General features: G+C 40.5%; 1 protein-coding gene across 1 annotated transcript; it reads right to left on the reverse strand.

Moving 5' to 3' along the window:
* Positions 1 to 4,420: 4,420 nt before the first annotated feature.
* Positions 4,421 to 7,692, reverse strand: etfbkmt (electron transfer flavoprotein subunit beta lysine methyltransferase). The gene is made up of 3 exons (XM_080027540.1): positions 7,219 to 7,692; positions 6,996 to 7,126; positions 4,421 to 5,870 (listed from the first exon to the last, which is right to left on the reverse strand). Exons 1-3 carry the CDS (start codon positions 7,488 to 7,490, stop codon positions 5,521 to 5,523), a joined length of 753 nt encoding a protein of 250 aa, XP_079883666.1. The 5' UTR covers positions 7,491 to 7,692; the 3' UTR covers positions 4,421 to 5,520.
* Positions 7,693 to 18,171: the final 10,479 nt, after the last annotated feature.

The following is an 18,171-nucleotide window of genomic DNA, read 5'->3' on the forward strand; positions in this document are numbered from 1 at the left end:
ACTCTGGGCCAGTTCCATTACGGACCCGCTCCAGGTCTGGCCCACCTTTGGACTCATTGACCACACATTCACCACATCCGTTCCAGAGCCGTTCCGGAGCTGGCCCAGTACCGGCCCAGTTGTGGAAAACGGATCCGCGACGGTATTGGCCCGTTGTGCGTAAGGACACCGGCCCGGGTCCGTTCTACGGATCTGGCCCGGAACTTCTGCTACCTCCGGGCCGGATTTGGGCCAGATGATTTTTGCTATCTGGGTAGTAGCCAGCTGGAACAGACATGATAGCGAGCGATTACATTACAAGCCTCGGACTGAACTGATTACCTCAATAAAATATTCAGGCTGAGACACGGCTTGCATTTGAAAACACTTATCCTGAAACAAGCACTTAACAGTCAACTTTATCATGCTCGTGTTAATGTGCATAGGGATGTAGGACCTACGTGATGCATCCCTACAGCTGACTGTGTGGCAGAGTCACACATCGGGATACCAACCCTCCCTTTTAATGGCCCGTCATAATATTCGTCTACTTCTTTTAGCAAACAGATACAAGGGGGGTATTTCTTAAACATTTTTCATTCGTGTTTTTGGCGGTTGGTTAAGTTAATAGTGCAACAACTACTCGTAATTTCTGCTTTGCTACTTAGCTTCGGAGTAGGCTTTCAGCCCCTTTGTATGACGACCCGGCCCACGTTCAGGAGGTACTATAGAGCTGTTAAGCGGAAGTCCCTTACTTCCGGGGCATGGGGCCTATCGGCTCGAAAAATTACAACGGTAGTCAATGGAAAGAAATTTATTATTTTCTGGTCCCAGTCATGAAATGCCTTCGATTACACATATGTTTTGTATGGATTTAGATGGTATTTTTTCGTGCAAAGAATGGAACAATTTAGCGAGTAGAAGCTGGATACGGTCAGGTTTTGTGCAGAGCGCTTTTGTGCACTACAGCTCTTCGCTGCTCTTGACACTTATGATATACGTCACCACCACTCGCACCCGCTTAGCTCAGAAACATGGCTGTCTTTAATGCACTTTACCGCCTTCTTTCAATGACAAGACAAAATTCTTCAGCGTGGCGAAAACCACTACACAAGTGGACATGTGGAGAGTTTCAATTTCTCGAGTGGGGAGATTGTTGGCGTTGTCCACGCCAGCCATTAGCATTAGCACTGTCAGTCGAGAAGTGGAGGGAATGTGTTGAGGTGACGTCACAGAGGCGACAAGACTTGTAGTTGTTCTCGTAAAAAAAATTCAAAAGCCGTTAGACGAATAATCATACAACATACCGTCAAACTCTTCACATGAAAAATTATCATTTAGACCCATACAAAACATATATGTAATCCAGGGCATTTAATGACTGGGACCAGAAAATAGTAGATTACTTTCCATAGACTCCCATTAATTTTTTTTCAGCCGATAGGCCCCATGCCCCGTAATTCCGCCACTTCCGCTTAACAGCTCTATTTGTAGTGGAAAACGACCCGTGCTACCATAGACATATTATAGAGCTGTTAAGCGGAAGTGCGATACTTCCGGGACATGGGACCTCTCGGCTCGAAAAATTACAATGGTACTCAATGGAAAGAAATGTATTATTTTCTGGTCATTTAATAAAGCAGTAGAAGCAGTGCTACCAAGAGTTCAGCAGAGGTAGTTTTCTAAGGCAGAAAATTATCTCAGATATATTCACTACAAAAGGGCATTACATGAGAGTCACCGGGAATACCTTTGTACTTTACATAATCTAGAATAACACAAGAAGAATATTGTTCTTAATACATATGTCTTCCACTTTAATCTTTACATCAGAGCCAACAGGTTGAGGTTGAATACCAGGGCAGTGAACTACCCTAAATATACCTTCAGCATCTAACTTGAGTTTTGGGAATTGCCATACTTTATCATCCTGCAGATACTCCATGAGGCTGATCAATTACAGATGCTGAAGTTGAAGCTAAACTGCGTCGTTGTCGTCATCCTCACCGGAGTATAACTACATACAGCTCTTACTATGCTATGGCTCTATAGTGAAAACGGGTCGCAACTTTAAAAATATATTCTAACACAAAAACATAATCAGTGATTTATCTCACCAGAGTGTCATTTGATTCAAATGATTCTATTTCAATGACCTGTGTTGGATTTCCCCCTGCATCTGCTTAAAATATTAAGTGTTGTTCCTCTGATAGAAGATGATCAAATACTGTGATCAATTACACCTTGGGGTTTCAAACTCTTGTTAACGGTGGGGGGTGGGACCTTTATGGCCTTTAAGCAGAAAAGCAGACTGAGGCCTGTTTGTGTAAGGTCACATGACACAGACAGAGCCCTATCAATCTAACAACACATTCATCACCATCCCTGGCAGTATACCCCCATCCCCTCTCTCTTCCTGTTTGGAGCTTCATTCTCATTGCCTGAAGTCCATGAAGCACTCCCACTGAATTCCTGCACTCTAATCTCAGCACAAACTGTTTTTTAGTTTTTTGTCGTCTTGAGGCCAAGAAGTCACATAATGAATATGCTGTATACTAGCCTACATACATTAGAATGTGTTTACCTAGTATTACTGGCTTTTGTGTGACTACAGATCAAACATATCGACTTATTCAGCTTTGTTTCTGTGAATTGCCCTCCAGCATTTAATTTGTACCAACACGCAGTAAGAACTGGTACTTTACTGCTGCCAATTCCTGAAGAGCAGGGTTTGTTTGTGTTTTTATTGTGACCCTGAAGTTCCTTCAAAATAAATGTCACAGTATCTGAAGGTACTGTCTTAATATGGCTTTTTTATTCAATGAGTTTTATGTTGAAATGTCCCCTTTTGAGTTTTTTTAACTGTTAAACGTCAGAAACAGTAAACTCTATTGGCAGTCACATGACTGTCAAAAACCACAACCCACAGCTTTCCAAGACACTGTTTGTCTTGGTTGGAAAAAGCCTTGAGATTTGTTCCAGATGACAAACTGGTGGAATGTTACTGTTCTAGTACATATTTGAGGAACTTTCCCTGTTTATTCCCATGTTATGCAACTTTGTACTTCTACACTTCTATCTAAGAAGCAAATACAGTATAAGACTTTGGACAAGTAGTCTATTGTTCACTCCCTAATCCCTTCCTATCCATTAAACACCCTGCATGGATTTGAGTTTCCTTCATGGGAAAAATCCTCCCACTAAGGGAGCTGAGGGTCTAAGGGCAGAGGGTGTCATATGTATGGAATGTGAAGCCCACTGAGGCAAATGTCTATTTGTGATATTGGGCTATACAAATAAAACTGATTTGATTAGATTTAGATTTAGATTTGAACAGTGCAGGTAAACTAACCACCTAGATATTTGTTTCTCCACAGTACGGCAACATATGATGTTCCTATCACACACACATTATTTATCCGGTATATATAAAAGTATAACACGTCACATACTGTACTACTTTTTATTCTTTAAGTAGCCTACATTTTGCTCATAAATCTTACTAGCTAACTTTCACTTTTTGACGTAAGTAAGGCTTTGAATGCACAACTTTCACTTGTAGTGGAGTATTTTCACAGTGTGGTTTTAATACTTTTCTTAGTCCAAGGGATCTGAATACTTTTTCCACTGCTGCAAGCCATGGCTACAGGCACACAGCAACAGAAGGCTTTGATTGCATGCCTCTGACATTATCTCCACCTTCTGTTTCCCTTTAGGTGAGCCCTCACATTGGGGTTAGGGGTCAGCTGGCTGTGGGATGTTCTATTCTGGGCTCCTTACACTCTGAGGTCATTTCTGGATTCAAGGCCAAATGAAAGCTACAGTATTTGGTTAAATTATACAATAATTCAAGATAAAGTACCATGGTAGAGTGGAATTATAGCAAGTTTTCAGCCTTGAATTGGAATTAAATTTGTCATGCATTTTCACTATCAACTACTTCAGCGGGAACACAATGCATATTATTGCTCAGAATGTGCAACTTGTTTTACTTATCTGAGATGGAGGTGATGTAGTTTTCTGAGCATCTTCTATCAAAAGGTGAAGTTTGGTTGATAAAATGAATCTGCTGAGATCCCTATAGCTCTGCCATCTTATAGCTGGCCCTAACACACACACACACACACACACACACACACACACACACACACACACACACACAGATCTGTCATGATTAAATTACATGCATGTAAATAGCATTACATCATAGTGTGCATCCTTTTCTGCTTAGTACGGCTTAAAATGTGTTATGTGGCCAGATAGCACAGAGGTTTGCATATTAAGGCGTGTTCGCAGTTTGTTTATTAAAGAAAGTGTCAAGATTTGTGTTAAATTGAATTAACAGCAACATAGCTTTGTGAGTGTTCCAGAAAACTACCCAGAACATATGATGTATGACATGTTATGTGTTTTTCACCTAAAAACAGTATACTGTAGGCAACTTGAGCACAAAGCGGTTATATGACCAGGAAAAGTAGTGGTACCTATGGCGGAGGGTAATTGCAGTTAGGCAATTGATACTGCACATTGTGCATCATGATGATATATATACAATGGTATTTAGAATAGGAATATAAGAAACCAATTATTATGGATACAATTGGAATACGAAATGTCATAAATCTGCATGTTCTGAGTTGGACCTGGCTGCTGATCAGTAACAGCATGTTACTGATGTAAGCCAGTTTTTTTACATTGATATCGGCAGAACAACATATGCAACCTGAATAGCAGGCTTTAGAAACCGACATCTAAAGAGAAGAGGGAGGGAGTAAGATTTTGCGGAAATGATTTATCTGTGAACTGTCAGGTCATCATGACCTGGTATATGGTTCAATGACGAGACACTCCCTGTCTCCAGACTTTATTAAAACCTTGGGAGACAGACACCTTTGTCTCCCCCAAGGGCGAAGAAAATATTTGACGATAAGCCAAGTTATGTTTAAAACCCAGTTTCCTGTCTACTTCTTGTATAACCCTATGGGTTTGCTTTTATTCTGTATTACTGCAAATAAACTTGGTGTGAACTGAAGACTGCTCTGATGCTAGGGTGTGGTGCCTTAGCTTGAGAGCTTCAACTGGCATACTACTTGATAAAAAAAAGGAAGACATATGCCACAATACACAGTGGAGCCTCAAAGTCAATATTAAATAATAATAAAAACTGTTTAATTATGTTACAATCTTTATTGCAGTGTGTTGTATAACATTGTAGGGCACCATGTTGGCTACTTATTCCATTTCCTACACTTTGTTTAGTTTTTTTTCTGAGTTAGTGATGTTGTGCTTAGGTTGCATGATTTTGCTCCAAATGATCTGAATATAAATGCGTATGGGAATTTATTTGCAACATTAAGTTGAATAAACATCCACATATGAAGATTTTGCTTTGTCATATTGTCTATGTGCATCTTCCTAAAATGTTTTCCTTCTTCAATTTTTCAGTGTAAAGGTACGGCCACAAGTGAAAACAGACCCTGAGCGTAGAACATGATTACACAACACCTCCCATAGTCCATTGCGGGTGAGTGCATGTCGTCCTCAGAGTTCAGGTTGGTAGCACCAAACACTGGCGTGGGTCAGCCCGTAGTTCTCCTCCCTCACCGACTTGGGAAGCTCGAAGTGAGCCAGCGGAAACAGGAGTCGCCGGATGCCGTGCTCCTCAAACTGGGCTCTTCCGGGATCTCCGATCAGGACTTTGGTGCCGCGGGTTTGGATGCAGCGGTCCAACCAGCTGTGAAGGCTGGTGGCGAGGGCCTCATCGTAGAACATGTCACCCAGGAGGATCAGGTCAAAGCTCTCGGGCCGTGAACCTATCATGTTGTGAGTGAGACAGATGGGCGGCTGCAGGCCGTTCAGATCATAGTTCATGTGGGTTGCAACTGCTGCAACTGTAACACAAAAACAGTCTTATTTGGTACTTTATCTTCCATCGCACCAGCTGAAATGTAGGAATGTTCTAACTTATTACAGCATTTTACAATGGTTTTTAGCCCATTTTGAGTTATACTGGAAAGGGCAAGAAACTATCAGAAAACTAGGCTACTGCTAATTTTTGATCTATTGAACACACTGAGGTGTTTACCAGTGGCTCTCCACCACCACTCAAAAGAGGAGTCTGAGAATCATCGAACACCTGCCTTGCTCAACCGCAGGTACACTGCATTTACTGCACTTTTATCACTTAGCTTTTTCTGGGCCCAGAGATATCTTTCAGGGGCAGATGCCCACAGTAGAATGGTTCACCTTTAACATATTTGACTTCTTGCATCAGCCCTCTGCTTTCTCCGCAGGACAAGAGACTACAAGGAATAACACAAGAAACCACATGCTAGAAATCATGATGAGGAGCCACCACAGCCCCCGCCTGAGGAGAGTTTAAACCATGACGAAACCCTGAGACAGAGCGTATCAACAACACATTCTCAACAATCCTCCTCAAATGGGCCCCTTCTCCCTTCCCCCACCCTACAGTTTCCCCTATCCCTCACCCCTCTCTGGCCGTCCTCCAGACCAGGCATGATAAGAATCAAACTTTATTACGGAAAGTGTGGCGGAGGATCCGAACCCATTTGGCTGGGCCATGGATTTTGAGCATCACTCTCTATCTACAAGATGCCTGTATTTATTGATCAGTCTAACTAGGCCTATGTAGGCCCACTAAAATGCTTGGCAGTATTGATGGGAGTGGGACAATAAAAGATTTTAACACAATAACACTTTAAAAACAAAAAACACTCACAATATGTTGATAGTGGTGAATTTCCATGATCAGAATTACGGCAAATTTTGATAGGCCTACTCTTGAATCTTTTTTACACAAGTGACAAGAAAAAGCTTTACACACAGTAGGCCAATAATCTTTTATTTATTTGCTAATTGAATTGTCTGAAGGGGGAGCTAAATATTTTCTGTTATTCCTAAATCCTACACATTTCACTGTGATGGGTTTGAAGGCTAGGTTTACCCAAAGTATCCCCCTTGAGTTATTTTAAGATGGTTTGATACATGCATACCAGTGTCAATGTCATTAGCCACTACACGAGCGGCTCCGCACAGGGTTGCAGCGATGGCCGAGGCTCCGCAGCCGCTCCCCAGGTCCAGGACCGTCTTCCCGCGACACACCGCGGGGTCATCCAGGAGGTACCTGCAGACAGGCGGCACTGCATAAGAGGCAACCCCACTCACACATTAAAAACACTTCCAGTTGTTCATTTGTGAGGGCGGCTGAAACAGTACCTGGACAACGCCTGTCCTCCGGGCCAGTATATGGCCCAGTACGGGTCGTCGAAAGGCCACAGCTCCGGTCTCTCTCTCCAGAACCTGCAGTTTGAAGTGAACAGCCTCAATCTGACCTCAGGGGTCAGGCTCTGCTCGCCCGACACCTCCGTGTTCTCCGAGATAAATCTCCGGATGTCCTCATCAGTCCGGCATCTGGGTGAGGAACACAAGTGCCTCGTTGTCTGTTTGAAAAACACCTGAACGCAGCGAAAACATTTTGGGACCGACATGATTTAACAGCTGTGTCTGTGTGAGTAGGCTAACTGAAAGCTAGTTGCCTAAATGAAGTCAGCCACATAGGCTTTGCCTTAAAAAAACATGTTGCAGCTAAGAGCAACTTCCCACACTCACTAATGGGGAAAACAGACGTGTCAAATGTCGACCCAGCTGTCACCCATTATTGCTGTTTCATGTGTTTTCCACACGAACGCAAAATAGTGTCGGACAGAAAACTTCCATCGCCTTCCTGAAAGCGGGACACAAAACTTGGGTTCCGCTTAAAAACGTTCCTACTTTCTGATATTATGAATAAATGAATAATTACCACCTTGAGCTAGGTATGGCACATTTTAGATTTACACTCAAAGTTGAATGAATAAAAAGGAAATTGTGTGTGTGTGTGTGTGTGTGTGTGTGTGTGTGTGTGTGTGTGTGTGTGTGTGTGTGTGTGTGTGTGTGTGTGTGTGTGTGTGTGTGTGTGTGTGTGTGTGTGTGTGTGTGTGTGTGTGTGTGTGTGTGTGTGTGTGTGTGTGTGTGTGTGAGAGAGTGTGAGAGAGTGTGAGAGAGAGTGTGTGTGTGATCTCATGTGTGCAGAGGGCAGCTCAGAGGCACAGTCATATGCTACACACTGTTTATCCTGTGACAGTGGTGACCTGAGCCTGGCAGTATAATCACAGAGCCCCTTATGTTCTCATCTTGTGTGAAGATATTGCTATTTGATGGGGGAGGTGGATGAGTCTTAATGGATCGTTTTCTTCATGTCATTGAAGTTACCCAGAGTAGATGACCCTTCTGGCCTTGACCAGCACACCTGGGGATTGTTTTATATAGATGGCGGCTGTCTATCAGCGTCAGCGGATGTAGTGACTTGATTTCAGACGGGGAATTGCAACCTTGAGCCCTCTGCCTATGAGTCAGTGTGGCTGGCAAGATAGGCTCCAACAATGTGTTCACACAAAGCTGATAAAGGGGATGAGATAGGCTATACACACATAGGCTACCTTTGTCCTCAACTATCCAGGTTGTTATTGAGGCATCATTCTCCTTCCACATGCCAACACTTCAAAAGCAATTTAAAGTTCTGAGCTGCCGAGACAGGAAGAGGACGATTTTCAGAGATCTGTGGACATAGAAGTCGTGATTTATACTACAACGTACATGACTGCTATACCATTTAAGAAAGTGGGGTTTCTTTCTGACTGGGCCTTTGTGATAATTTTACATGTTAATAGTTTTATACATAGGCCTACTAGTTTTATAATACTCAATAATAGTCACCACACTCTAACAGCAGCTATAGTTTTTTGTTGTAATTGAAGTTATTATTTATTAGCCTACTGTAAGTAAAAATTTGCTTAAAACTGTTGCAATTATTTGAGTTTTATCTCAAAAGAGTTTTATCAGGGGGCGCCCTTAGCTCAGTTGGTAGGGCGGTAGCAGACCCGGGTTCGATTCCCGCCCGCGGTCGTTCTCTGCATGTCACTCCCCTCTCTTCCCCATTTCACGTCTGTCTCTCTGCACTATAAATAAAGCATAAAAATGCCCCAAAAAATATCTTTAAAAAAAAAAGAGTTTTATCTCAAAGGATGTGGGTAAATCCTGATGCCACACATAGCTCTTTGTGCCACTGGGTTTTTCACACATATTCCCTCTCTGACAGACCACCAGGGTAACAGCTGAACACATTTTCATGTGAAAATCATCCCTTTTTTCACCCTTCAAAACATGATAGGCCAGGTAACAGTGTAATAGAGTGTTTTTCTTCACTCTATCAGGTTTAAGAAATATTCAGCTGGACAGCTTCCCTAAAGAGCTGTAGTGTATTATGTTACTAAACATTTTTTATTAAGGTATACTGCTTCAGGAGGACACACACTGAGTTGGTCCCATCTTGCAGGGACCAGAGTTAGGAATTTATTTATTTATTATTATTCTTCCGGACAATTACACACAATACACAATTTTCTCTTTGCATATTCACACATATTACTTTGTGTTATCGTCCGAAGGGCAGGAGAAGCCAAAGAGATTTTTTAAAGTTTTTAAAGCGAAATGCATGAATCTGGTGCACTTTGAGAGGGAAATTAAGAGGCTAAATCTGAAGAATTTTGGATGAAAAAAAAATGGAGACACTGTGTCAGATGAATTAGAAGCTATTGGAGAACGACGCATAGATTTTCCATAATAATATTAATTTAAAATAAAATATTATGCAGGGTCCTCTGGGATGGGCTTGTTGCTCATTTTCTTTTATGGGACATATTTCTCTGTAATATAATGAGTGCATTTAAATTATTTAAAAATTAAAAGCGCCATATTACATTATATTTTAAAAATGTGCCACGGGCCAATCAATCAGTGTTTGACACCCCTGCACTAGTGGGTTAACTAAGAAATGCAAAAAAAAAAAAAAAAAAAAAAATTCAAAGGGCCATATTACATTATATTTTTAAAATCGGCAGCGGGCCGTAGTTTGGGGACCCCTGCAATACACAGACAATTTTAGGTCTCCTTATTCACATCTACAAAAGTATTCAAAACAGTCAGTCTGTCTGCTGACCTCGGCTGCAGGCCCATAACATGCAGTGTATTTACAAATTCTTCAGTCAGTGAATGATTATTTTTTTTAAAGTAAATCAAAGTTTATATCCCCACAGATAAATATCTTCTTTTTATTTGCCTTTGAAAGTAATTCTCCCACGTGTTCTGTACTCACAGCTGATGATTAACATTTATCTTTCATTTGAATTTGAATAGTCACACATTCCATTAGGTTATCAATTGCAGAGCACATTGTATTTACGATTTCAAACCTTATATTTTGACACAAACCAGTTTAAATCCCTTTTGTTCAAAGTCCATGCTTTTGCCTTCTTAAATCCATGTTTCTGACACTGCAATGATGTTGAACTGGTTGGAGAATTTCTGTAGATATTCCTTAATTTCTGAAAAGTTAGTGTAGAGAGTTCTGCTATTAAAAATTAAAGATGGACAATTTCCCATTTGTTTGAAAGCATCTGATGAATTAATCCTCAGTATGGTAATGACAGTCTCTTTTTCCGATAGTGTAGAAGTGATTGTCTGGGTCAATGATTTCATTTGGGTCCGATAATAATGATTAGCTAATAACTCCAGACTTTCATGATCATTTATCCAAGCGGATATTTTGCTCATTCTCGCATGTGGATTGCTTAAATTGAGGAAGCCTGCAGGCTGATCTGTAGATCATTCAAATTGCACACAAAGGGAGACTCCGAGATGATCCTTTGTGGGGGGCAATTTAGGACAGCCTGGTTAAGAGTTAACAGCTAATTTATTGGTCCCTGGCTAAAGAGATTGTCCTAAAGTTACTGAATCAGACTTCTTGGCGCCCCACGAGATATCGCCTCCAGGGATTGATTAACAGATGTCCTCTGAATAGTATAGGTTGGAGTTAGTTAGGGTCCACCAATCAGGAGTTAGGAGAGGCGGAGCTTACTGACCTAAGGACCAATCAGCTCACTTAGATTGGCAGGTTAAAGACGGACACAATTCAGGAAAAGACAGTGTCAGGTTTCCGGGAAAGACAGACAAGAACCCAATAGCACGACACAGGAAACAGTTCAGATTCAAAAACAGATTTAATGAAAAGTGGATGACAAATCAGGTAGTAACACAGCGTGGCAAACAAGTCCAGTTGGGGCAGGCAAAAAGGAAAGTCCAAGGTCAAAAACAGGAACAGGCAGGCAAGATCAGAATGATAAGGAATAAACTCAGACCGCTGGAAAGCTGGGTGAAGGCACTAAGCACAATCTGGCACTGACTGATGGAACTGAACTGAAATATATACTGGGGCTGATTAACTGATGAGGAGCAGGTGAGTGTGGGGCAGGCCAGGTGAATGTAATTAACCGGGAGTGCAGAGCAGGAGGGAGTGGCCGGGTCTGAAGTGACATGAGTAGAAAGTAAACCAGGAAAACAGACGTATGAAAACAAACTAAATACTGGCTGAAGTTGTGACAGACAGGTATTTTAGTTTACAGGAATTCTTCATAGCTTTTTCTTTTATGCATGTACCTCTTTTCGTTTTTTTTTGGCTATAACACTTTAACTTTTATTGGCTTTGTTTTGACTGCAGGATGAGTTTTGTTGTTTAAATAAAATAATTGTTACTGAAGACCTCCTCATCTGCCTCAAACTGCGTCTTCTTTCATCAACCTGCTACCAATGCTGTTTTTCTGAGTAAAGGCCGAAAGATTAACAGCAGAGCCTTGCCCTTCCTCCACTCTTTTTTTGACCCCTGTAATCCCACACTACTATGGCATGTTTTCTCTTTGTCCTTCTGCCCAACGTCAAAAGAATTGACATGTTTAAAGCACTAAAGGACTTTTAACAGCTAAGAGCCTGATGCCAATCTTTCCACCCTTTTAGAAGTAGGCTAATTGAAGTAATTTATTGCAGTCATATATTTACAGACGCCTGTAAGACTTCTTAAAGGGTTTCTAGAATTTAATTTGACTTTTTTTTAACCCTCATGCACCCCTGGGACCATTTTCGGCCTTTTGGCCTTTTTATTTTTTAATTTTTTTGAATAACTTTGGCTGCGCTTATGTTAGCCTAATACATTTTGGCCAGTGTTAATTTTTATGCAGATAATTTCTGAATTTCTACTCAGCAACTTCATAGCACCTATAATAAAGGCAAGACATTTTTTTGTTACACAGAAGACCCAAGACCATTTTCGGCCCTCATTGACTTCCATTCAAAACGGCCTATTTTTCCAAATTTTATCCTGCTGACAAACCAGCATAAAATATATTTTTCTATTATTTTGTGCTTTCGTCCTTGACACAAGGCATCAATATTTGTGATTTTCACCCAAATACGAGGTGGTGCCCTTTAGGTATATTTTGCATGGGGTTGAATGACAGGCTATTTTCCTGGTTGTCAGTCCTGCTAAATTGTTGCCCCCCAAAGGTCAATGTCAAAAAATATTTCAACCTAAATGGTGTTGATGTGTTGGTAGGGATACCAATGTGTGGTTTATATGTAGCTATTGAGAAAGTATGGTTTGTGTATTTGTGTACACTGTACAGACAGCCAAACTTCACACACCCAAACTTGTATGTAAAAAATGGCTCAATTTGAAAGCATTAAAACCTGTAAAAACCTTTCTTTTTCAAACGATAGACATATTGACAGAGATATGTAAATGTGATGATACTAGCCATGCGTCGCAAAGTTAAGACACCAAAATTATACTTTTTACCCCCATTTAGCTGAATTATCCTTTTACTCCAGCTTTTACTGATACGTCAAAATGCTCCCTAAAACAAAACAAGAAAAACATGATTTTTAATAATTTTTGTCAATTTTCAGAGTTGCAGCCCTATACATAGAAAATATGAGCAACACATGAAAGGTTAGGATCCATACGGATATCTAAGGGTTGTGTCTGTCTGTTTGTTGGGAAATTATTGTGTGTGCATGTGTGTGTCTTTGTGTGCTTCCATATATATGCAGCTAAAAGGTGCTATTTTGGGGCTTTCAGGGCTTCTCACCAAGCATGCACAAATGCTCACTGAGACTCTCCCAAAACTGTGTGTTTGTGTGTGTGTGTGTGTGTGTGTGTGTGTGTGCATAATAAGGCAAAACATTTTGTGGTAAAACTAATCCAAAAACAATAATTTTTAGTAGTTTATATAGATTTTATTCATGTGGATAAGAATAAAGAACAGCTCAGAGCCTCTTTGATAATGGAAAATCCTTCCTTGATACTCTATGAAGTGACGCGCACTCCTGTATCTTGCAGTGCTATAAAGATGCCGATGAAGTGAAAACAAAAAACAAAAGTCTGGGAAAGTCTGGGTTTGTTTACACAGGTGCAACAAAGTGTGTTCCTCTTCCGTTGAACGTCTTTTTTTCTCTCTCTCTCGCTCTCACACACAAACACGCACGCACGCACGCACGCACGCACGCACGCACGCACGCACGCACGCACGCACGCACTCACTCACTCACTCACTCACTCACTCACTCACTCACTCACTTACTCACTCACTCACTCACTGATCCGTGATGTTTTACTTAGACATCTGTGAATTGTATAATGTTCACTGAAGAAGTAAAAGTTCAAACCTTCTGCTAGAGTTAAGTATCATTTACGAGGGTGGCAATAAAGGATGTTTAAGGAAAACAACTCCTTAAAGCCACTACGAGTAACATGGCACGTTGGCGGCCCCTTTGGACAAAAGCGGTAGTATTTTTACGACGCCAGCTGTCGTAAAGCTGTTTTCTAGCGCGTGCCGGGCGTGCGAGATTCAAATAATCAGGAAGCAATATAGTACATGTCCGTGTGTTGAAAGTGTGAGGGCACCGGACTCTTTTCGGCTCCGTGAGAGTGGTTAGTGACACAGCATCAACTAATGCCAGTCAGTGCTACACACACCTGATTGCAATGAGTTGATGCAGTGTCACCTCTCACGGAGCTGAAAGAGTCCGTGTCCTCACACAAAGTGAATGAACGAGAGACGGCAGTTAGTATGGATCACGATGAGGTAATGTGTTTATGTTGTTGTAAATAATGACTATTTCAGATGAATAATGGTCATCTGATGATGCTGGTGAGGCAAAGTAAGTCTAATTCGCTCCCGTGAAATTGTGTACACGTTGCTTGGCAACCCCCTCCTCCCGCCCGTCTATCACTCTCCCTTTTAGCTTTTCTTCATTGCATTTTAATTTTTTTCTTTGACGGTTCAGCCCCGTTATCAGTTATTATGACGACAAATAACTGTCTCAAACAAGGCTCCCGCTCCACTTCCCTCACCTGGAGGGATAGGCTTCTCAAATCGCATTGCAGCGCCACACTGAAATCTGCGACCAATACGGATATGTGACCATAGAGCCTGAACGAGCGAACCGAAAATCGGACTGGGTGTACGACCAGACCAAAAGCAGTAATAAAAACTAAAAACGTCTTTCTTTGCACTGATGGTCTCGTTTGCTGTTAAAGGTAATTTATGATTATGAGAGGAAACATGAGGCTGTTTAAAAGATATTTAAATGTTACTCAGAGCTGCTTTAAGAGTTCATCAATTGTTTTATGACCTAACATGTGTAAAAACGTTTTCTATAATGTGTTTACCAACTGAGTGTATTTGTGTTAACACTTCAACTGATTCATGTAAACACATTTAGCCTAAAGGTGAAGAGGTTACAGGTTACATCAGATCAAAAAACTTTTTCTTCACTCTGGAAGAAAGCCCCAAAAGCAATGCAGGTGTAGGTAGGCCTATAATATTTCTTGTTCTTTTAGTTGAAGAAGGAAAACAAGTAGAAGATTTATTTCAAAGCTTAAAGGTTTATTATCTAAATTGAGTGAGCAGAAACATATAGGCCTACATGGAGCTTACTGGTTCTCAAAAGGCGAGATCTAGGCTACATTGTGGGCTATTTGCACTGAATTGCAAATTATGACATTTTAGAAGAAATACACTGTGGAGGGTGTAGAGAATGGGTGTGATAAGAGCATTAAAATTAGAAAAAATAATGGGACAAAAAGAAATCAAGGGACATTTAGGCTAGAAAAGATAAGAATGCGATTAATCGCGAGTGAACTATGACATTAATGCGATTAATTGCGATTAAATATTTTAATCGTTTGACAGCACTATTCTGTATATACAGTGTTGTTATGTGCACTTACAAAATGGTGAATGAATGTGAAGTTAATAAACATACAAAAGTGTATAAGTGTAAAAAGCACAAGAGTATAACATTTAAATTATTCTCACACAGGCGGTTGAAATAGAAATACATTTGCGGCTGCAAGTTCAAAAAAAAATAAAAAATCTTGTGTTTCAGCACTGCAGTAGCAATGGATATAATTGAATCAGGTGTTTTGTGGTCGTCATATGATTGTGACTAGAAGACTGTTTTTAGTTGGTGTTTGTTGATGGGACCAGCGCCACTCGAGTGTTCATTAAAATCATGAATAAGAGTCCTTGTTTATGTATCAGAGTCATTTCAGGGAAAAACTGCTACACATATTAGCCTACCGTTCAAACACATGTTTCACTTGTCTGCTAATTCCAAGTGATGCAGGCAATTCAACAGCCTAAGTGCGGCAACTAGTTAGTAAAGAACTGCTCTAGCTCCCCCTGTTGGTCAAACACGATCATTGCTTGTGTGTGTGTATGTTTGTTTCTGTGTGTGTGCGGTGTGTGAGACAGAGAGAGAAAGAGGGAGAGAGAGAGATTTGATGATATAACTAATTTGCCCCCTTATCATAGTCTCTGGGTACCTCTCCCTTTCATAATGGGAAATTGTCTCTCTGCTTCTTTTTTATTCTGAAGAGTATTTTTTTCTTTGTTTCACATGTCAGTACGAGGTCTGGCCAGAGTTCAGTGCAACACAATCTCCAGACATCACAGAGAGGGTGCAGTAAAACTAGTGTGTGCAGTCTTTGGTGAGTGTTTGTCTGCATCATCTTCATCATTACAAACCCCCCAGACAGCCAAGTCTATTTGTATCCACACAGGTGAACAGGAACAACCTTAAGTCATACTGATACGAATTGGATAAACCCTTGGCCACAATAGGTCCATGATATTCTTTCTGAATCAGTGGAAGAGGGAAGTTTTCAGATCATTTTCTCAAGTAAAAGTAGCAAAAGCACATTGGTAATATGCACTGACAGTCATACTATTAAACACCATATTATTAAATAATAAAGTGTACTTTAATAATTATTTTATTTATTATTTATTTTTATCATAAAGTTTGGTTGTTAAATCTGTACCATTGCGTCAAATCTTAGAAGCCTTTTGTGAGTAGAATTAAGACTGTATGTCAGGTATAATCTTAATTATTTTGAGTAAATAACCAGTAGCTAAAGCTGTCCCACAAACTGTAGTAGAGTAAAAAAGTGCAATATTTCCCCTATCCAGTGGATAAGAAGTGTAGGTGGCTTGAAATAAAAATACGTAAGCCAAGTACAGGGGCCTCAAATGTGTACGTAAATACACTACTCAAATGAGCAAATGTTCTTAGATACTCTGGGTTCTCGGCTTTGTGATGAAAAATATTGCATATTGTATGTCTCTTGAAGAGAAATATTACAGTAACTTATTGTTATTATCATAAATGATAGAAAGGGAGAAATGTGATAAGAAATATTCACATAGACAAAGCATTGTTCTGTCTGCGTTTCGGACACCCCCTGCCATCCTCCCCACAGGCCCCTATATGCTAACTGGTTACATCTAACCCATTGTCTAAATGCCCAGACGCCCCATGCTGTGTGAATCACTGTCCTTTCAGACTGCCTAGAGCCTTTCCCCCCTTCACATGCCCAGTTAATCCCGACACACTACATTGTTGTGCTTGTGTGATAACTGAATGCTTTGATGTAACAGTATAAAGTATTGTGATTTTGGTTGTGCTCATTGCCATTCCTGACGTGCTGCTACGTCATGGATGGACCTTAAAGATCAAAGGACTCAAGATCTTGGAGCAGCTATTGCTTGATTAAATACTCTGCTGCTACAGTTAATTGTCTGATTTTTCTCTTTACAGCTTCATTTCAAAATAGACAGGAGAAAGAGCTCTGCATTTGGGTTAAATAGACTCTCCCGCAGTCTTTCTCTGTTTATCCTCCAGCTAAATGGTTTGAAACTAATTGATTTGCTAATTCTAAGTTGGATGGTTTTCCGTGCTATACTTCTCATTCTTTGTGGTTAATTCAAGCCGATGTGGTTTGTCAAAGCAGTTCTGTAACAGAAGCTGTTTTCGCCAGGCTTGTGGGTGAATAAAGACAAAGCAAGCAACCTTTAGGTCTGCCTCTGACTTCTGTCCCATTATAATCATTATGAAAATTGGGAATCTAAGCTCCCTGACCGCTGCATGGGTTTGTCATCCTTGAATGCACAATTTTAGGGAAGGACGAGTCTACAGTATTCCTCCTGCATCCTTACTCCACCTCTTGAGGATATTCGCGGTCCCTCGGCTTTAAGCAGAACATTTTTAACATGTACAGATAAAAAGAAAGAATGATTTAAAAGTTTCAGATTTTTGGATGAGTCCAGGGTCACAGTGCTGTTTCTCCAGCCCTCCATGGACATCTGATCTTTGAGAAGTACTGAAGAATGTGTATGGAGCTCAGAGCCAATATTGTTAATAACTTTACACACTAAAGTCATTAGTCAGGGACAGTAGACCAACACTTCACTGAAAACAAATGACAGTTTCTTACACTTGACCTCACCCTCAAATGTAAACGTACAGTGTGCTGAATATTTCATTTCATTTTTTTTCATTTAACTTTTATTTATCCTCGAGAGACCAATTGAGGGGTGACCCTCATTTTCAATGACGTCGAGTTCAAACAAATTCAAAGGAAAAACAACAATACATTAACAATATTCAACGCAAATACATCAAATACACAACAACAGGTGAAGAGAAAAACAATTGAAACATTTACACAGTGGTGAAATTAAGTGGTAGCAATTAAAATTAAATGGGTGAGAGTACAATATAGCCTAATTAAAACAGTTACAGGTAGAGTTTGGCAGATTTAAAATAGTTTGTTTAAATTGGTTAAAGGATATGAAGTTATTTAGTTTAATTTGTTGCTGTAAGTTGTTCCAGGAGTCAGGGGCACTGAAGCTAAAAGCTGTCTTTCCTAGCTCAGACCGGGCTTGTGGGACATAA

Source organism: Ammodytes marinus, assembly GCF_949987685.1.
Source record: "Ammodytes marinus genome assembly, chromosome: 5".
Taxonomy (NCBI): domain Eukaryota; kingdom Metazoa; phylum Chordata; class Actinopteri; order Uranoscopiformes; family Ammodytidae; genus Ammodytes; species Ammodytes marinus.